Source organism: Odontomachus brunneus, unplaced genomic scaffold (assembly GCF_010583005.1).
Source record: "Odontomachus brunneus isolate Ranch 3 - 2012 unplaced genomic scaffold, Obru_v1 Obru_scaffold_291, whole genome shotgun sequence".
Classification (NCBI taxonomy): Eukaryota; Metazoa; Arthropoda; class Insecta; order Hymenoptera; family Formicidae; genus Odontomachus; species Odontomachus brunneus.
The window spans coordinates 155,731-173,650 of record NW_022639741.1 but is presented as its reverse complement, the minus strand read 5'-3'; the positions used below and the strand labels follow the sequence as shown (position 1 = coordinate 173,650).

At 46.0% G+C, this 17,920-nt stretch overlaps 1 protein-coding gene across 1 annotated transcript in view; it reads left to right on the top strand.

The window, feature by feature from the left end:
- The window catches only part of LOC116853234 (lachesin-like), a 177,412-nt gene that overhangs the window by 56,424 nt on the left and 103,068 nt on the right, over window positions 1-17,920 (top strand). The window contains exon 2 of the mRNA XM_032834189.1: window positions 13,087-13,253. Coding sequence (XP_032690080.1) covers window positions 13,087-13,253 — 167 coding nt within the window. The remainder of the gene's footprint in view (window positions 1-13,086; window positions 13,254-17,920) is intronic.

The window sequence follows — 17,920 nt, the reverse complement described above, 5'->3', positions numbered from 1 at the left end:
CACACACACACACACAACCGTGTGTCAGGCAATTAAGGCTACTAAGACTGGTAGAGCATTACTAGTAACACTCGATATATGTAATAGAATTCGCATAAATTTCTAATGGACGATTTTAATTTCGTTCTCGTCCAATTAACTTTTAGACATTATTCACGTATTGACGTGTTTTCATCGACAAGAAGACGAACTTTGATAACTTGAGAAAGAAACTCTTGTATCTGAAGGAACATCACTGTATCTCTTACTTTCCTCTACGCGAGACAAGCAACGATTGAGTTACGGCATTGCTTAAGAATAATTTTTACTGCCAATTACTTGAAATAAGCTTTTTGTAACAATATCGATTTGTACTAATGCTTTCCTCTTACTTCGCCCTGCTCTTCTTTCAACTCGGTGATATATAAGTAAAGTGGTGGCAGCGAGAAACTTTTTCTCGGCGCGTTAAGATCTCCACAAACGCAGAATACAAAACCTGTGCCCGCGCGAGTAATTAAAAAACTTGCCGCGCATGTCGAAACAAGGGAAAGTTTGGCCGGCCGTTCCTAAATCATCATTAACGTTTTCCAAGGAGGCGAACGTGAAGAATAGGTCTTTCAGTGGGACGACATTGTGTTGCCCGTTTCGACAATATTCCGTATCCGAAATACTAAATCATTCCCGTTTTTCTACTACATTGCTATACGTTTCTTTTTGTCTTTTTTTACACAACCGGCGGCTGAAAAACGGGTCGTCGCAATTCGCCGCGGAGATGAATGGGTTAACCCATCTCTTTCTGAGAGGGGGGTTACTTCGGAACTTTCGTTCAATGAAGATTACTAAAGTTTTATTATTAACATCGCGCGCAGTTCGGGTATCACAATGGCGCCGTTTTACGGCCGTTGCACCGTTGCCGCGCGTCTTTGACGGCACAAAAGATGTTTTTCGCGCGCTCATTACGAAGTTGGAGACGACTTCGGAGATTTATGAACCAACTCGCCCTCCTCTTATACATGACTCACACACTGGCGTTAGTGTTCCCCGCGAGACGTCGAATTCTTCGGCGCGAATCCTGCGCCAAAAAAATTCAAAATTTTTCCCCCTGAAAAACGCCTGCTTCTACGTCGCGTCGATAATTCATCGAATTTCGTTGTCAAAGCGACATCGGTAATCTCGTCTCACGGCGCATAAAAAATCTGGCTAAATGCTCGAGGATAATCGAGTCGATCTTCTGAGAGTTGCTTTCGAGCTTCGGGTTAAGAGGGAAGAATTCGGAGACCGCCATGGGCAGAATTGGCGGATCGATGGCGAGCACGCGGACATTCTGTTTGCTCTTCCCTTTTTCTACCAATCTCTCGGAGTCGAAGGGGCGAGCTTTCTCTTCTTCGTGCACGAGAGCTGATGCGCTTTTCCGAAGGTGTCGCGGCTCGGCTTCCAGCCACTGGAGATGGATGGCTTCGCGAACGGCTCTCGAGATTTTCCAGGGGCGGTCAGGTGACAAGTGCCGCGTATGGGTATCCGATTAATCCCACCGATATATCCGCGGCCACGTTTTCTCCCCGGGCGCGTTTTCCCGCCACCGCCGTCGGCGACGGCGACGGCAACGACAACGACGACGACGCGGACAAAGCTCGGCGACTCACCGAGGTGCCGGCCCCGCGATTTGTCAGACCGGGAGAGATCGTTTCGTTCTCCCGGCGAGAGGGAAAGAAACGACGGACGACGCGGCTCGCGATGTCGCCATAACGGTGGACGTCGTTTGGGGTTCCGCTTCGGGTTTCCCCAGGAGAAGGGTCGTAGAAAGGAACGACCACGCTTTGTTACCAGCGGCGTCTAACGTTCTGCAGATATTCGTCGCTCTGCACAGCTCTGTACGCGAAATACTCCTAGTTTGTAGGCAAGACCGCCTTTAGTATCTCGGCGTGATTTGAATTATTGAATGTATCGCGCGACCGAATCTTTCGCTACTAAATGAATAACTCAGCATTAACTATATATAAAGTGTTTGAGAAAATTGTCCTGAGAGTCAAACGTATTCTTTCTTTGCAATTCTTTCTGTGTTTTATCTTACGTATTATATCCGTTTCAGTTTGACGATAAAGTTCGCACAACCATTAAATAAAAAAGAAAAAAATTCAGAAAGAGAGAATTTGGCTAACGGAATTAATAGGCATCTCGGAATTTACATAATTAATAAGGTAAAAATGTCAGGAGACCTATGAAAAGGAGATGTCGACACAATGCAGCTTTCGTATTTCGCACTGTTTTTCTATTTAGTTATGGCAGAATTACAATGCTTATCCAGAATAAGAGCACAAGTGTCAATGAATGGCGGAATGTTACATGAAATATTAAAAAAAATTGTGTAAATAAAATTGTTTTAAATTTTTTATACAATATACTTGACATTCTATACAAGGCGCCTGTAATACTATTTTCTATAGAACCGAGTAGAAAGACAGTGCAAAGTACGGAACTGCATTATGTCGGCATCCTCGTAAGGACACACTATATTTCTTCGTGCGCAAAGTAACACGTCGATTCGATATCAGTTTCCGAGTGCCTGCTACGAAAGCCCAACCGAATATTTTTGACTGCGAGGGAACATGAATGAAATCCTCACGACCCAAAAGTCGCGTCGTTCGCCGAAGGAAATGGTTTCCCCTGGTACATATAGTCGCCGGCCGATGATTCATCTGCTGGCGCGGACGAATTTCCTCGGTTTTTCGTCGCGCGCACCAAAGCGCCCGAAATTAATTTGGTTCGCGGCTCTGCGGCGCTCCTCCTCACCACCGTTGTTACGCTGGGGAGCAGTTTGTAGTACCGGACAAAAAGGGTCAGACGGTTAGCCGGCGAGATTACCGGTAATCTTTATTTATAGACGGTGTTATTAGGGAAAGAGCGCGGGCACGCTAATTTCTTTAATCACGACGACTGTGCGCGGGTACCGAGGTCGAATTTTAAGGCGAGGTCACACTGTCGACATCGCGTCACAATCGCTCGACGATTAAAATTCAAAGGACGAACCTTCACGCGGTGTATTCTACGGCGAGGTGCTCGCCGTCTCCTTCGCGCGGTGGACGATCATCGTAAATTGCACGATAATCCGTGGCACTGTCTACAACACGCGGATCATAAAAAAAAGAAAAGAGTGAAGTGTATTCAGCTCTCGAACGACAGCGTGGACGTGATGGTTCCGCGTGGCTGATGTCACTGCTTCTCACGTTTGAGGCGACTGCGCGCAGCGACGTATAATTCTTGTTCGTAAAGTTTTCCGTGATTAGCCGCGAGCAAGGTTATAGAAAATCGATGCGCAATACGTCCCGACGCATCCCAGTTTATTGGAAATAGACAACACCGTGTTCATACGTGTTAACATCAAATCACCGGCCTCATTCCCCGAGGTTCTATTTCCTGCTCGGAAACAATCACGTCGCGCCGTCGTCACCTCTTTCCTACGATTCTCAGCGTGTATCGATACTCCTCTTTTCCCGTTTTCCATCGCGTAACAGGGCTGAATCACGTGTCAGCCGTCTTTACACACATTCCATCTGCGCAGCCTCCGCAAAGCGAATGCGGTAGGAACCGTTCCACGCGCGCGCGCCCACGAACGGTTCCACGTCAAAAGCAGGGACTTACTCGCCTACACATTCCATTATACAATAGGAAAACAAGCGACGGGCTTCTGTGCGTGACGTGGGAAAATAGGATTTATTAGCTTGCGCGTAATCTTCTTCTGAAAGCGTATATCAGTATGTATGAAGCGCGCTGGCCGGCCGGCCAAACAATCGAGAGACCAGAAGGGCCATTATATCGTGACCGAGTGTTATCCGCATCAGGGGCGTTTTTATGATAATTCGACGGCACACCGACTTTGCCATCGACACGTCGAATGTTGTCGCGATATCTCCGGATTGGATCGTTGGTTATCGAAGAATGTTTCCGAGCAACACGTCGATGTTCGTGACGCGCGCTAATGATCAAATAGAAATATCGATGCCTCGTTAAAACCAAACGCCGCGAAAACTGACCAATTCGTCACGATCGAATGAGCGTCGATGCGTTCAAGTATCCGAGATGATCGCGTCAGCGGCGAGAAATCAGAGATACTGTTCGAGCGTCGGGCGGAAAAGCAAGCGACGCGTGCAGCAATCGGCTTGCACAATATCACGGCTATTGTTAAGACCTTATAAAACACGCGTGGCTGTCTGCCTCTGAACGTATCATTTAATTTTGACGGACGGAGTTTTTTTTCTATTTTTCGCCTAGTTAGACTCAAGCTCGGGAAAACGTCCCGACAGGATTATACGCCATCATCATCCGTCATTTCCGACAGCTTTCTGCCCTGACTTCATTTCGCGGGTTGAATGTGGTGAATTTCGATTCCGCGCAAGCACACCAAACACTTGAGCGCTATATGTAACTCCTTTCCCACGACATTTTAAAAAATTCCATCCGTGCTGAAATTGCCGACCGAAGGGAAGCGCGCATGAATTAATTACTCGCCGGTCGATATCGGCCGGTCCTGTAAATGAAAGCACGACGAAAACCGAAATTTAATGAAATTATGCTGCACCGTTCAATCGATTGTTTCTATATCGATTATAATATCGTTTTTGCTTCAGATGTAGACCGTTGTGATTGAATTTCATCAGCGTTCTTTCCCTAGTAAATTTGGAAGCATGCGTAGAGGATTTTATTTCGCGTCTTGTACATCTCGATATTACATTACGTTTTTAACGTTAGTGACTACGTATTTTAACTGCATCGTAATAAAATCCATTTGCAATTTATTAAACGACAAAATCCGCTGTAATCCACTCGCGCTCCTGCAAACTCTTCAATATCCTGTGACTCCCGGTGTTAAATAAATTCCACGTTTGTTTAACAAAAATTCGTCAACAGTTTACTGTTTTAATCGCAGTTGCGCTAACAATAGTACTGTCCAAGCGATACAAAGAGACTAAAAAATCCAAAAGAGCACTCCAAAAGAGAGAGAGAAAGAGAGAGAGAGAGAGAGAGAGAGAGAGAGAGAGAGAGAGAGAGAGAGATTTCAAAGATGAAAATTACTTTTGCGTTGTCTGGCTGATCGCCGTGAACACAGGTGTGCCTTAACGATCATTTTCGCCACGAATTAACGAGCCCAGCATGACGCACCGATAGCAGATCGGCGAAGATGCCTTTGGCTCGCGTGAAGGAAATTACCGCGGAACGTGGGAGAAGCCACGTGTTCACATGATCATCCTAACCCGCCGGCCGACCGACGGACCAGGCCGGTCGGCTGTTCGGCCGAGCTAATCGCCCGCTGCAAATGAGCTGTTTAGTTTTCCGGCCCGATTACGCGTCAGTCCCGGCAGTGATAACGTTTGTATGGATTTCCTCGCTCCCTACCGCCCTTCGCACGGCGCGGCGTGGGCCAAGCGACGAGGATCCCAGGGATATCCCCTGCGCGTGTCGTCGCTAAATTCAGCCGTGAAATTGCGGCGCAACCTTTAGTCTCGTTACCCGAGCTGTCAGAGACAAATCTCGCAATTTGGATCGGCAGTGGTCGAAACCGGTTGCGCGCCGATTGGAGCGAGCCTGCCGCGCTGCGCTTAAAGCCGACCTCGCCCGCGAGGTCGTTAGATATTTTATGGGGAATCATTCTCACAGCGCGCGCGCGCAGCAATTCGACTCGCCGTTCCTTCGGCCCGTACAGAGAGCGCGCGCTCCATCGCGCCGCTTCTGGTCGTTTTATTTCGCGTTTCCGCGTTTAACCGCGAACGAGAATTTGCGAGATCGACCCGATGAGATGATTTAACCGATTCGCGTCGGGCTCTGTCTCTCGTTTTTCTCCCGGCCGATTTTATTTATCGTACGGTTGCTGTTTGGAATCTTACTGTTTTTCATTGAGCTTACGTTTTAACATACGAGAGAAAGTCAAGGGAATAGAGGGATCGTGGATGTTTGTGTTCCGAAACTCCGCGGGGTTTTCTTAACTGCAGCTAATATTGTCTGTTTGTAGACTATCATCGTGTTTCGCTTGTGGAAGTACAGTTTTTGGAGAAGTCGGAAATACATTTCCAAAGAGAGAAGAATTTGAAGAGAGAAGAGAATTTAATGTCGGAAAGATATACTTTGCTGTGGAACGGGGAATGTCGGGAGAATATTTGAGGAAAGCGTACGAAGAAACCGTATAATAAGCGTATACGTGTCTTGACGCAAGAAAACACGCTGCTTTCGTATCGATCACATTCGAAGCCAAGCGTGGAACACGTAACTGCACTATCCGCGTAAGGACCGTTTGCCATTTCGCGCGCATTCGCCGGACTACTTCAATCAGATTTACAAATACCTACGTGACAACATCGTCCCCAAAGCACTAATAAACACTTTGGTGTTTGCGGCACTACCGAATGAAAATCCCGGCTCGATTTGCTCGCCACTCTTTTTCGCCCTCGGTATTGGCCCGCCGACGATTCTCGAATTGGGCGCAGCGTAATGAAAATCCGATTAACTCTCGCGCAATTATTCCCCTCGATGCAATTATAACCGATTCTCGTTTTACTATCCGCGATACGCGCGATGACATATATTCTTTAAATCCACGAGTATTATTATACCCATTTATCTCTCGTAGAAATTCCGCCGCGCAATTTTACGCTGTAATTACACGTGAAATCATTGATACCGGCCGACGTAATGATACGTGCTAATGAAGCAAATCGCGGTTAATTGTTCGCATATTCGGATATTACGTTGAACAGCACGGCTCGAAGATAAACCAACCTAAAGGAACACGAGACAAGGTGTGTCGCTGTGTGTATCAGCTGGAGGCAGGGGGTGTAAAATAACAACGCGCGATATATATCACATTGGCACGAGAGCTGCTGAATTATGCAAGATTATTTTCCGCGGGAATACAGCTCTCGCTAGTGAATATCTCGCGATACCGATATCTTACCTTAAAATCGCTGCGCGTGAAGGTACGAGAGGATATGGAGCCGCGGATTTTGAAATTTTCTCCGCGCGAACGCGCAGCTGCCTTTGAGCATTAAGGTCGCTCTCTCGACCGCCCGAGATTGAACTGCAACCGATCAGCAGCCAAAGAAAGAAAGAGAGAGAGAGAGAGAACTGCACCCGAAATCTCTCGCCCCGAAATCAGCGGGTCCTGATTTATGCGTCTTCCCACGTGTCTCACAAATTTCCCGGGAACCTTCGAATTTCCTGCTGCGGCCACGTAATCCAACCGGGCTGCCCTCGTCCACGCTCTCGTCCAACATACGTACGTACATACGTCGGCCGGATCGTTTCAGCCATCGCGTCATCGCGGTTAAGATCGAATTGGCAGCTTCGATCTCGCCATGCTTTACGAGCGGCCCGATCACGAGCGCGCGCGCCGGGAATTTATGATTTCGGCGAGATGCGGTCTGCCGTCGTTACGCCGCCAACGTCATCGCCATCGGCCGAGGGTCGGTTCCGGATTAAAACTGCGCCGTGGCCATGCGAAGCGCTGAGAATTAACTCAGGATTCAAACTAATTGCAAGAATTAAGACCAAGTCTCCGGAAGTTCATCGCGCACTTATACAACTCGAGGCCGCTTATGCGAAACGTTCCAGAGGAGAATAATCGGCGTCCTCTCGCGACGCAGACGAATGTCTTATAACTGTAACGTTGCCTTCCCTTCATCTTCGTGTCATGGAACATTCGTCTTCGAGAAGCCAATATTCTTCAAAGAACTCGTAATTGATTTTTTTTCTCTTGTGGCAGTTATAAATTGTTCCCAACGCATCTCCATTCGTGATTTAAGGGAACGTCCCGAAGTTGGACGCATCAAAAGGCAAAGAATATACGGGCTATTAGCCCCACGTAATTAGCAAATTACAGCGACGCAACGTGCCGTCAGTCGAACATCCATCAAATCCTCGATTCGTCGAGATTTCAACAAGCCCTCGCCGGCAACGGATAGTCGGGATCCTTTCGGTCTACCATACGTCACGTACGTCGAAAGCCCTCGCTTCGACGCTCTGGAAACGTAATCGCCGCGTCCGCGAGTCAATTTTTGCGACAAAGGTCTAGCCGAACAACATGCGCGACCGTATATAGCGAAATTTAACCTTTTCACAGGTCTAAATTACTCTTTTCGAGAACAACAACTACATATTTGCGCGCTCTATCTGGCGCGCGCCTCGCAATCTAGCACCGCGAAAGAACCTACAACTGTGCGGCGCACGGTGTGGGTTGCTTGTAATTCCAACGCATCCTTTATCGCACGACCGCGGTATATGTGCAACAATATCGGTCGGTAATTAATACCTTCAATATGCGATATAATTTATTGCCGATCAGCACTGCGGTTTACGTTAGCGGATACCAACAGAAAACATATCAACTACAGAGTACAACTGTAAAGTACCATAATGGGAACTGAGTCATGAAAATCCCACACGAAACATAACGCTAATTTTGCGTATGTAATGGTAAGGATAATTAGAAACCAAGTTAGCTCACTTGTAATCACTCGGGCGCGTCGCTCTGTAAACGTGTCTCGCCATTTACGGGGCATACACACTAACTGTAATCACTCCTACATATGATTTCGACTCGGTAAACTGTACACAGAGCCGTTGTGCGAACTTCTCTCGGCTTTTCCTAATCCCCTCCATTTTTCCTCGCCAATGGCGACATACGATCTAAACGAGACAAAAAACTCGCTTCTTTGTTTCGGCGCCATGTCCTCGCGTAGCGAACGAACGTTACAACGTTGCGACCGCACGGCACGTCAGGTGCACCCACACACCTGCGCGGCACAGCGGCGTGTATCCGCTTCACGGGCCGCGGGTCATAACTTTGCGGACGAGACGCGCTCGCGCGCAACCCCGCGACTACACGACGCGCGTACCGTATCGGTGGCGCGCCACGGCGATTTTTGAACCCGCTGTTTTATCGACAAGTCCGCTCCGTTATTTATTATTCCCCAGTTATTGATCAGCACGAATCACCGTGCCACCATTGTAAAACTCGGTCGCGGAATATGGAAGCGTTCTCGTCGCGACGATGACAAATTATTTCGGTGCAGAACGGTCAGACTCGACGAGTCAGGCGCGCGCTCGCGACGGGTTAATCAAGGTACGAGCGACGCGATCGCGGGATTTGTGAAAAAAAAGAACATAAAAAAATTGTTTCGCGAAAATCGACGAGTCACTTTATGATTTATAAGCGATTCTCCCCGACGACGTGCTTCCGGCACCGGAATCCGGAACCGATTCCGCTACATATCTGTAATGGAAAACAGTTCACGTACCGGAACGAGAGAAGCTTTATGACGCAGAAGTGCATGGCGTATCGAATACGATGATAAAATGCATTTAAGGGTCAAGCCTCGGTAACGTGACATCGATATTTCGCATATTGACCATTATCGGTCGTTTAATATCGTTGCACTACCCTTTTTCCATATTCCGTTCTTGTTCGGCTTCCGATAGTAATTTAGCGTCTTGCGCGACTCGCGATACTCGCGGCTGAACGGCGCTTTTCCCCCCGTTATGGAAAGGTCCTCATTTCCCGTCGATCCGCTTCCGGAACCGTTCGTGTTACCAGTGACTTTTTGCATCTCTCTTTTGCGTGGTCTCTGCCTTCGCGCGACTAAATCGTGCACGCGCGCCATTTCGGGGCCGTTTTCGATACGAGCCGCTCCGATAACGCGAGTCCGAGGGTATATGACGCTTTTGTTATCGCGAGAGCGTAAACGGCGATCAATCGGTTTTCGATGAAATACAATCCGCTAACTCGAAACGAATTACGCGCTGGCGCATCTAAAGAGGAATCGCGCTGACGTTTGCACGCGCGTCTTCGCCGGACCGACCAGTATCGATTGCCTTAACACACGCCTGGGCTCAATCTGTTATTAAATGGATACATCAAGGCGGCAAATTGATTCATTTGTCGTTGATAGCGTAGCGGGGAGGGAAATAATAGCGTGTCATCGGCATCGACGCTTCCGCTCTTATCTCTTTTTTCTCGTTTCAGAAAGCAGAAATGCGCGCGAATATATCGCTCAAGTTTAAATGATAATTGCGATCGAGAATGGAAAGATAAAATGTAATTGTTTATAAAAGTCAAAGGAGTATGTTTTAAAAACGTTTGGCGTCCCATTTCGCAAAAAATGAAGTTTATGAAACTTAGTAGGATTTGTAGAACAAAATGATGACAGAGAACTCTGAAAATGTTACGTATTTCTCCTTCTCCGCCTCCTGACTAAACTGGTGATAATAAACGTCCCCATATTAATGATATCGTTTTTAGCTAATTCGCACGCTGAAGGTAGCAAAAGAATCGTAGGCGTAATGTATATCCGAGACACAGATAGCGAGTAATCGCGAAACACAGCAATTAATTGTCGGGAGTCGATGGAAGTCATAAATCTAAGTTACAATCGTCCCGGACTTGAATCTTCTTAAACTGCTTTTACCGTTATAAGCGGCAAGAACCTTGCCTCCGTTGCCACGCAGGGATGCTTGAAACTCGAATGTTCCCTGGGACCACTTAGGTAAAGAGTAGTAATATCCAAAGGGGCTAAAAGCTCGAGCATTCGTACACGCCCATAGGCAGCTACTCTCTCAAAAATAAGCTACAGCTGCAGTATAACACGAATGCAGCCAGTGAGCGCCCGATGCAAATCTTCTACCTTTCCTCTCTCTTTCTCTCTCTTTCATCCTTTTACGTAAATTTTCATAATAAGATTAACGTACTTTCTGTTCGCGCGTTTACCCGTTCGACGTTCCTTAAGAGTCTGTAAGACCGACGTTTTTCGCGGAGATGTTTCTTTGAGACGTAAAGTCATCCTGAACTTTTAGCGTTAAGAACGAGGCGCTTAATACTAACGAGCTGTTGCCTTATTTATAAAGCAAAACTTTTCATTTACCTACGCCTCTCTAGTAGAAAATTAGCTTGTATAGCGTTTTACTAAGGAATCTATGGTGAAATTTCCTGAGGTATTCTATGGTCGAGACTTGTGAAACTATGTTTTAGGGGTCACTCATGTGGAAGATAATACAAGAATTTATGTTAATTCAACAGTCGAAGACTGCTTGTTTCAACGATAATCTTTGTATGCAAAACTCGCATCCCACTCGAATGTTCAGCCGCGGTGGGCTGGTTAACTAACAAAGTTCACATAATACCGTAAAAAGAAACGTCATGTTATTCGATTTTTGAATATAATGCTTTTACGCGTATCGATTTATGCAATCAAAAGTCTGTAAAAAAGTATCGAGTAACTTTTAATACTGCTCAGAAATACTTTTGACTTAGAAGTCTTCGTCTTCTTACATTTATACGGACGTGTGCAGCAGTGCGTATAAGAGGAAGAGAGAGAAAGACGAGAGATGAAAGTATTAAATTTTATGAATTTATTTAATCCATAAAAGGCTTGTAAAAAGCGCAGCTTTCAACAATTTAAATAAAAAAATAAAAAGAATATTACATGGTTGCATGGTTAGATTATTTCTACGTGAATAAAGTAAATTTAACCTACATATATGGCAGCATATTAAAGGATCTCTTTGTTTTAAAAATTCAACGAAAATTTTCATTACAACGTTAGCGCACCATTCCATCGCGTAATTATGCCGTATGGAATTTCAGAAGAGTAGCGACAGGGACAAGTCATCTCTTCAAAGGAAATTCTTCGCGCAACATCCAACGTCGTCGTTACAGCCAGTATAAATATCGTTGGTAATTAGCGAGCGGTCTAACGCTAATACCTGCGAAACCCCAAAACCAGCAACACTGACACCGTCGTCGCGGGTGCGCAAACACGGCGTAGCGTTTCGTTCGCAAAACCTATACTCTCGAAACTGATCCGTACGCAAAACAGCGGATAAAGAGCGAGGTCATGCAAAGCTCCGCTCCGACCATCCCCGTATCCGCAAACTGCAGATTAATCTGTGATCTGTATCTTACCCGCGGACCGGATACGAACTTGCAAGCTTATCTAATTCGGCCACCAAGCATCAATAACTAAGTAGACGCTGACGGCGTTCGTCGGAATCTGCTATTGGCCCCGATAACGCTTACAATAGTAAGCGTGGACGTCACGACACCCACTCGACTCATTGTCGATTCTAACACGGTTCTAACAATAAACTCGACACTGCGCGAAAGCCACCCCGACAAAGGCGAATTCCGCGGGAGGAAAAATAATAAAGATAAGTCGCGAGATTTCTCGCGCGAAAAATTCAATAGCACTCGGCCGGTCACAGTTCGAGCGAACGCTGGCAACGCGAACCGTCGGATTCGTCAGGCACGAATTTCTGCCGAAAAAAATTGCGCGCGTTTTTAGTTCGCGTTCCTGAATAATAAAAGACTACGTGCGATTTACGAGGGATTGCGCGTCTGTGCGAAAGAAACAGTTGCGAACTACTTTCTGCGTGATACAACGCGGCTCGTAAATTTAATAATGCCGATGTGAATTTATACAAAAGCAGCTACGCAACTTGCGCTGCGCACGTTAAACGTCGTGAAATACGAGCGGTGACGCGTAACATAAAAGATGAAGCGCCGCAATACGGTCGCGGGCGGAACGCATTCGGTTGTGCAGAGACAGCTAAAAACTTGAGTCATTAAGCGCTATAATTTAGCGAAATAAAACGTCATTATACACACAGATGCTCCGCATGAGTGTAGAGCGGCTACTGGACCGGCACATTCAGTGCCAAATGAGCGGTATGAATACGGAGCTTAAATTTTATAAACGGTCGCGCATGACGACGACGACGACTTACCCAAGCGCCGCATTTTCCTCCTCCGCGCGGCAAATGGCTTCCTGTCGTGGCAGAAAGCAGAAATAATCTCAGTCACTTCAGCGGTCCGAGTGACTCGAAGCCGTAGAAACGCGAGTATACGACAAAAGGCGAGTTACGCGATTATTTCCGTTTCATTGCAACTTCGTGTCGGCGAGAGGCTTTAAAGCTCGGCTGCTAATACTATTACTACTACTACTACTACCGCCGTTGCTGCCGCCACCACTACTGCGACAGCTTAATGAGTTTCGCGACTTAGCCGCGCGACCGTGGCGGACACACTAATTTCTGACGTTGACATTTTTGTGTATGTGTTTCGCACAGGTACGTACACTCGCGATCAGAGGGTCCTGAGCGGAAGTCTCGTCCAAGGGAGTCGCAACGTCAGCAACGCGCCAGCTTTCGAAACGAACGTGCCGCGGAACGTCACCACTGCAGTCGGTCAGACCGCCTTTCTTCACTGCAGAGTTCATCAGCTGGGCGACAAGGAGGTAAGTGGCAGAATAATTCCCGCATTTTGGCGACCGTCTCCTATCCTCCGTAGCTGTCTAAGCGACTAGCTAATTATGTTAGAAAATCCGACGGTATTACCGACGAAGGCTTTGTGCGAGCATCACCCACGTCGTCGCAAATAAACGGCCAAAACGCATAACCGGCCGGGTCTTCTTACAGCAACCTGCTTACAAATTCTTGAGACGAATTATTGCATTTAATTCTCTCGCGCGGCGCCATCTCGACGCGATGAACGCGCAAGCCGCTGTAAACGGATCGCGCGACCTTATCGACTATTTCGTAATCGGGGGTGATCTTCGATTGACAGACAAATCAAGCTCGGTAAATTAGCTTGTCGAGTAGATTAAGTGAACTCGTTGGCTCTCATATCGCAAAAACACTGTCCTGTTTTTTCGAGAGACAAAAAAGAAACGAACGATATAACTGCGCGCGAGAATGATTTTAACGTTGAAACTCGAAATCGTACAATCCGCACACGTTTACCGAGTATCCACCAGCGACACAGGAATTTATCGAGAATATCGGAATACAAAGAGTATAAAAGACCGAAAAAACTTTTGACCCTTCGAGGATTCATAACTTTTTAATCACGACTCTTAAAATAGAGCGAGAATATTAGATAGGAACGTGGGTATGCGAAAAAACAAGTCCGCAATATTCTCGTCGCGTCAAAGGTGGAGCGGAGATTGCTGTTGCGGTTATGGTTGCTTCATCGTTTTTCAAAATCCTCGATCCCGGGCATACCTTGCCTGTCGGGGCTATATGGATCCGAGGAGAGAGCTGCTGGGTTAACATTACCGCAAGGCTGGGCTGCGGTTTTTGGTTAGGTCGTTGATAGAATATGCATGACGCCTGTTTGAAGAGTTAAACCTGTTCAAAGGCGGATGGAGGTATGCAAGCTATTATCTTGCCGGATTTTTGACTCAGATTGCGAAATTGATTAACGCGTAATTAAACTGAAAAAAATTGTCGCGCGCGTGTGTGCAGTTTGCGCGCGTCCTCTAATAAATTCATTACTCGGGCATCGCGCACAAATTGTTCATAGATTTTTATGCAGAGAGAAACGCGACAAACGCGCGAATTAAATAGCGCCGACTAGTATACCGTCGCGGCAGTGTCGCAAAGTTCGTTTGCGATAAGTCGCATAGAGGTAACAATTTACGTGACGCATATCAAAGCGCGCGAATTTTAACGTCGTTCTCTCTTACATACGCTGTGTCGAGGCTTAATATTTAATCAAGCTACGCAATCTTCGAGTTAGCGTACTGAGGTTCTCGCGGCATACGAAGATTTGATATTTCGGGAAGTTTCAGCTACCGCGTAGCTCCCCCAGTATACGTCGGAGAATATATCGACATTACCTACATAACAAGTCTCGATATTGCGTTATTCGATAAATACCAATATCGCCATGCACGCGGGATTTCCTCAAGTTTCGGGCAATATTACGTTTAATGCATTAAAGAGCAAGGAACTTCCGTATCGCGTTTCCTCTGCAAACTTAAGCATCAAAAACGGCTCGGGGTTCCATAAAATTACTCGTATAATTACTCGTATAATTACTCGTAATTTGAGCTTGTCGTAAGCCAAACTCAATGATTGACTTCACCCTTCGTAGATCGCCCAATTTTTAAATGCTTTAAAAACTTCACCTCCATTCGGAAATGGAGGAAATGTGTCCTTTTATGAGCAAATTATTTCGTAAGGTTTTGCTAATCGTGAGAAAGAATGCTGGACTGACTATTCGTTAACGATGCAATTATTTAGCAGATCGATAACGTGAGTTTCGGCCATTTCCGAGAGAAAGGGGGGAAGACGAGAACGCTTGATTACACATCGCCGATAAATTGCCGAACGCCATATTGATTATATTTTCGTCATAGTATTTATTATTTAATCGCAACGGAGCTTCCGCGAGATCCTGGCGAGTTCAAAAATTTAAATTAAAAAATCTAAATCCATAATATGATCCCTTATATACTATGTAACTTTGTACGCTCGCGTAATATGAGGAAGAAAACGAAATATGATAATTACGACGCAAACTTCTTCCTTGAGAGGAAATTGACGCAATCAAAGATATTCTCGTGCTCTTTCTCTCAAACAAAAGCGCCACAAGTAACGTCGCGAAACGCGGGAGTATCATTATTACACTGTGCTGCCCCTCCTTTCATCAACCCTCTAGCGAGGGGTGGTATTGCGCGTACGAAATCGTAGCTGCTACATCTCGTCGAGTCAAGTTGAGAACGCTCCGCGAACGCTCAACGCATCAGTCGAATAACTCGCCGCTCTTGCGAACTCCTCGCTTTACGACCAAGCGCGCGGCTCTTATTAGAGGAAGAGCAATTGCAGCGTAGCGCCAGTTACGGACCTAATAACGTTGCCTGCGCGCCGACCAATTACGAAAATTCGCGCGTTTCCTCGACGATGCTGATTCCTGGTCTCAAGAGCGAGGAAAAAGACTGTCAACCTTCGCGAAAAAACTATCCGAACCCCGGCTGTCTCGACGGAAAACGTCGGCAACCTGATGGTAGGTGCCGAAACGACCGTGAACGAGTCGAATCGTAATAAATTACAGGCGAGAACCGTAATCCGCTTCTTGCGCGACGGTGCCCTTATCACGTTCGTCCTTGGCGCGTACAAACGCGCTGCCCAAATGATTGGTTTAAGGTTCGCTCAAGAGCTGGGCCATATTGAAGCTTTCAATGGTTACGAAGTATGAAGAAAGGTCGTTTTCGCCAAAGACTCGATAGTCTCGGAATCGAATGGTTGGGATTAATGGATGAAAAATCGAATCGTTATAATAAATCGTTAAAAAATAGAGCGACATTAGCGGAGAGAAAACGGCTCTGCAGTGTCGCCTGCAGTGAGAACTTGAGAAAAGATCCATTTTTTCAAGCAGTACCCCGGCAAATTTATAATGCGCGAAAGCACAATGTTTCTCCATGAGAGATATCAAATGACGAAGACGAGAAATATCGCACGGCACACCGCGCTGTGCTCTTCGCGGGTTAACGCGAGAAACTGCGAAAGTCGGCGGTTTGACTTGCGGAGAGTTGGCTGCGTATATGAACTTATCGCGGGGCAAATGTTTGGAGTTAACGAAGCTAACTGAGACATTTGCCCCGGTCCTTTTCCCAACTTAGCAAAGCTGTTTGCAATGTCCCCGAGTCTTGTACGCAGCTTTCCTTCCTCGACATTAACGCACTGTTTATGTAATACAAACTTGAGGTGTACATTCAAGACACTTAAATTAAACATATTAGCCATACTGCGAAAAGAAACGATTGTTCGTTTGCAGATCGCCAATTAAAGGTTTAACCCAAGGATAAGAATGAGGATTCTAAATCTTACTCAAAGGATTAGAGTTTCAATCCCAAACTCGCAAGATAGTTGTTACATTAATAAATACGATCAAGGTTTCCTAGTTACTTCGCATTGTAAACTCAAGATTAAACTACTAAGGCTTCTGTCAAAGGAGTTCTGAAGAGGATGCGGAGAAGAGGAGAAAGCAATACCTCCTTGGCGATACCTCTTTCCTTTCAATTTTCGAGATCTCGCAGTTCACCAATCCACCCACACAGATTTTAAAACTTGTGATAATTTAATTTTCTGTTTAATTAGACTAATTATTTTCCAGATGCACGTAAATTTGGTTCCACATTGCAATCCTTAACGAGCGTATTAACAAAGGCGAGGTAACGCGTCGCGAGCGAACGTTGCGATTTCCGACGTTTCCGGCGTTGATCGAAGTTGTAATCGTTCTCGCTCGGCGTCTAGCAACGTCCCCGTAACATCTCAAAAGTTTGCGAGCGGTGTTTACGATGACACATTGTGTCAGTGCTTTAGTCCAACTCGAAATCGGGACATTAACTACGTTCGCACGTGCGCCAAGAGCAACTCGACATTGCCATATGCGGCTTATACGGGGTGCCCATCCGTAAAATGGGAACGCAACATTTGCATTGCTAATTCTGTGTGCGTGGCGTTACATTACGCGTTTGTTGACCTAGAATAATATTCCAAAGAGAAAAGTCATCAACTTGCTCTTTACAGCACGATGTGCCATCCCTGTTGCCAGTTACGGTTAGGATCAAGTAGATGGGTATATAATTAAGTGGATAAACACACCTGAAATTAGATTTGACAAATCTGCACTCAAATCCATACTCGTTAACCCTTGCTATATACATTGGAGTTTATCGCATTTAATTCTCATTTTCGAGTAATTTTAACTATTAATAAAGCTTAATATATCTCATGACTTTTACCTTTTTCTAGAGATCTTCTAAAGAATAAGGAAAAATTTATTTTCTTAAACTGGATAAATTAAATTTAATTAATGCCGCGATGAGACGTACGGAAGGTTGAACGAAATCCCGCCAGAACTATCGATGTCCCGGTATCGAAGCGAATAATCATTTCTTTCCGTTCAATCTACGTATTTGCTCTCGGAATACTTCCCGATATAACTTTCCCGGTAATGTTCTAATCGAGTAACACGAATCATATTCATTTGAGAACTATTCGAGTTGAGGAACATTCACCTATCATTCTCTCTCTCTCTCTCTCTCTCTCTCTCTCTCTCTCTCTCTCTCTCTCTCTCTCTCTCTCTCTCTCTCTCTCTCTCTCTCTCTCTCTCTTT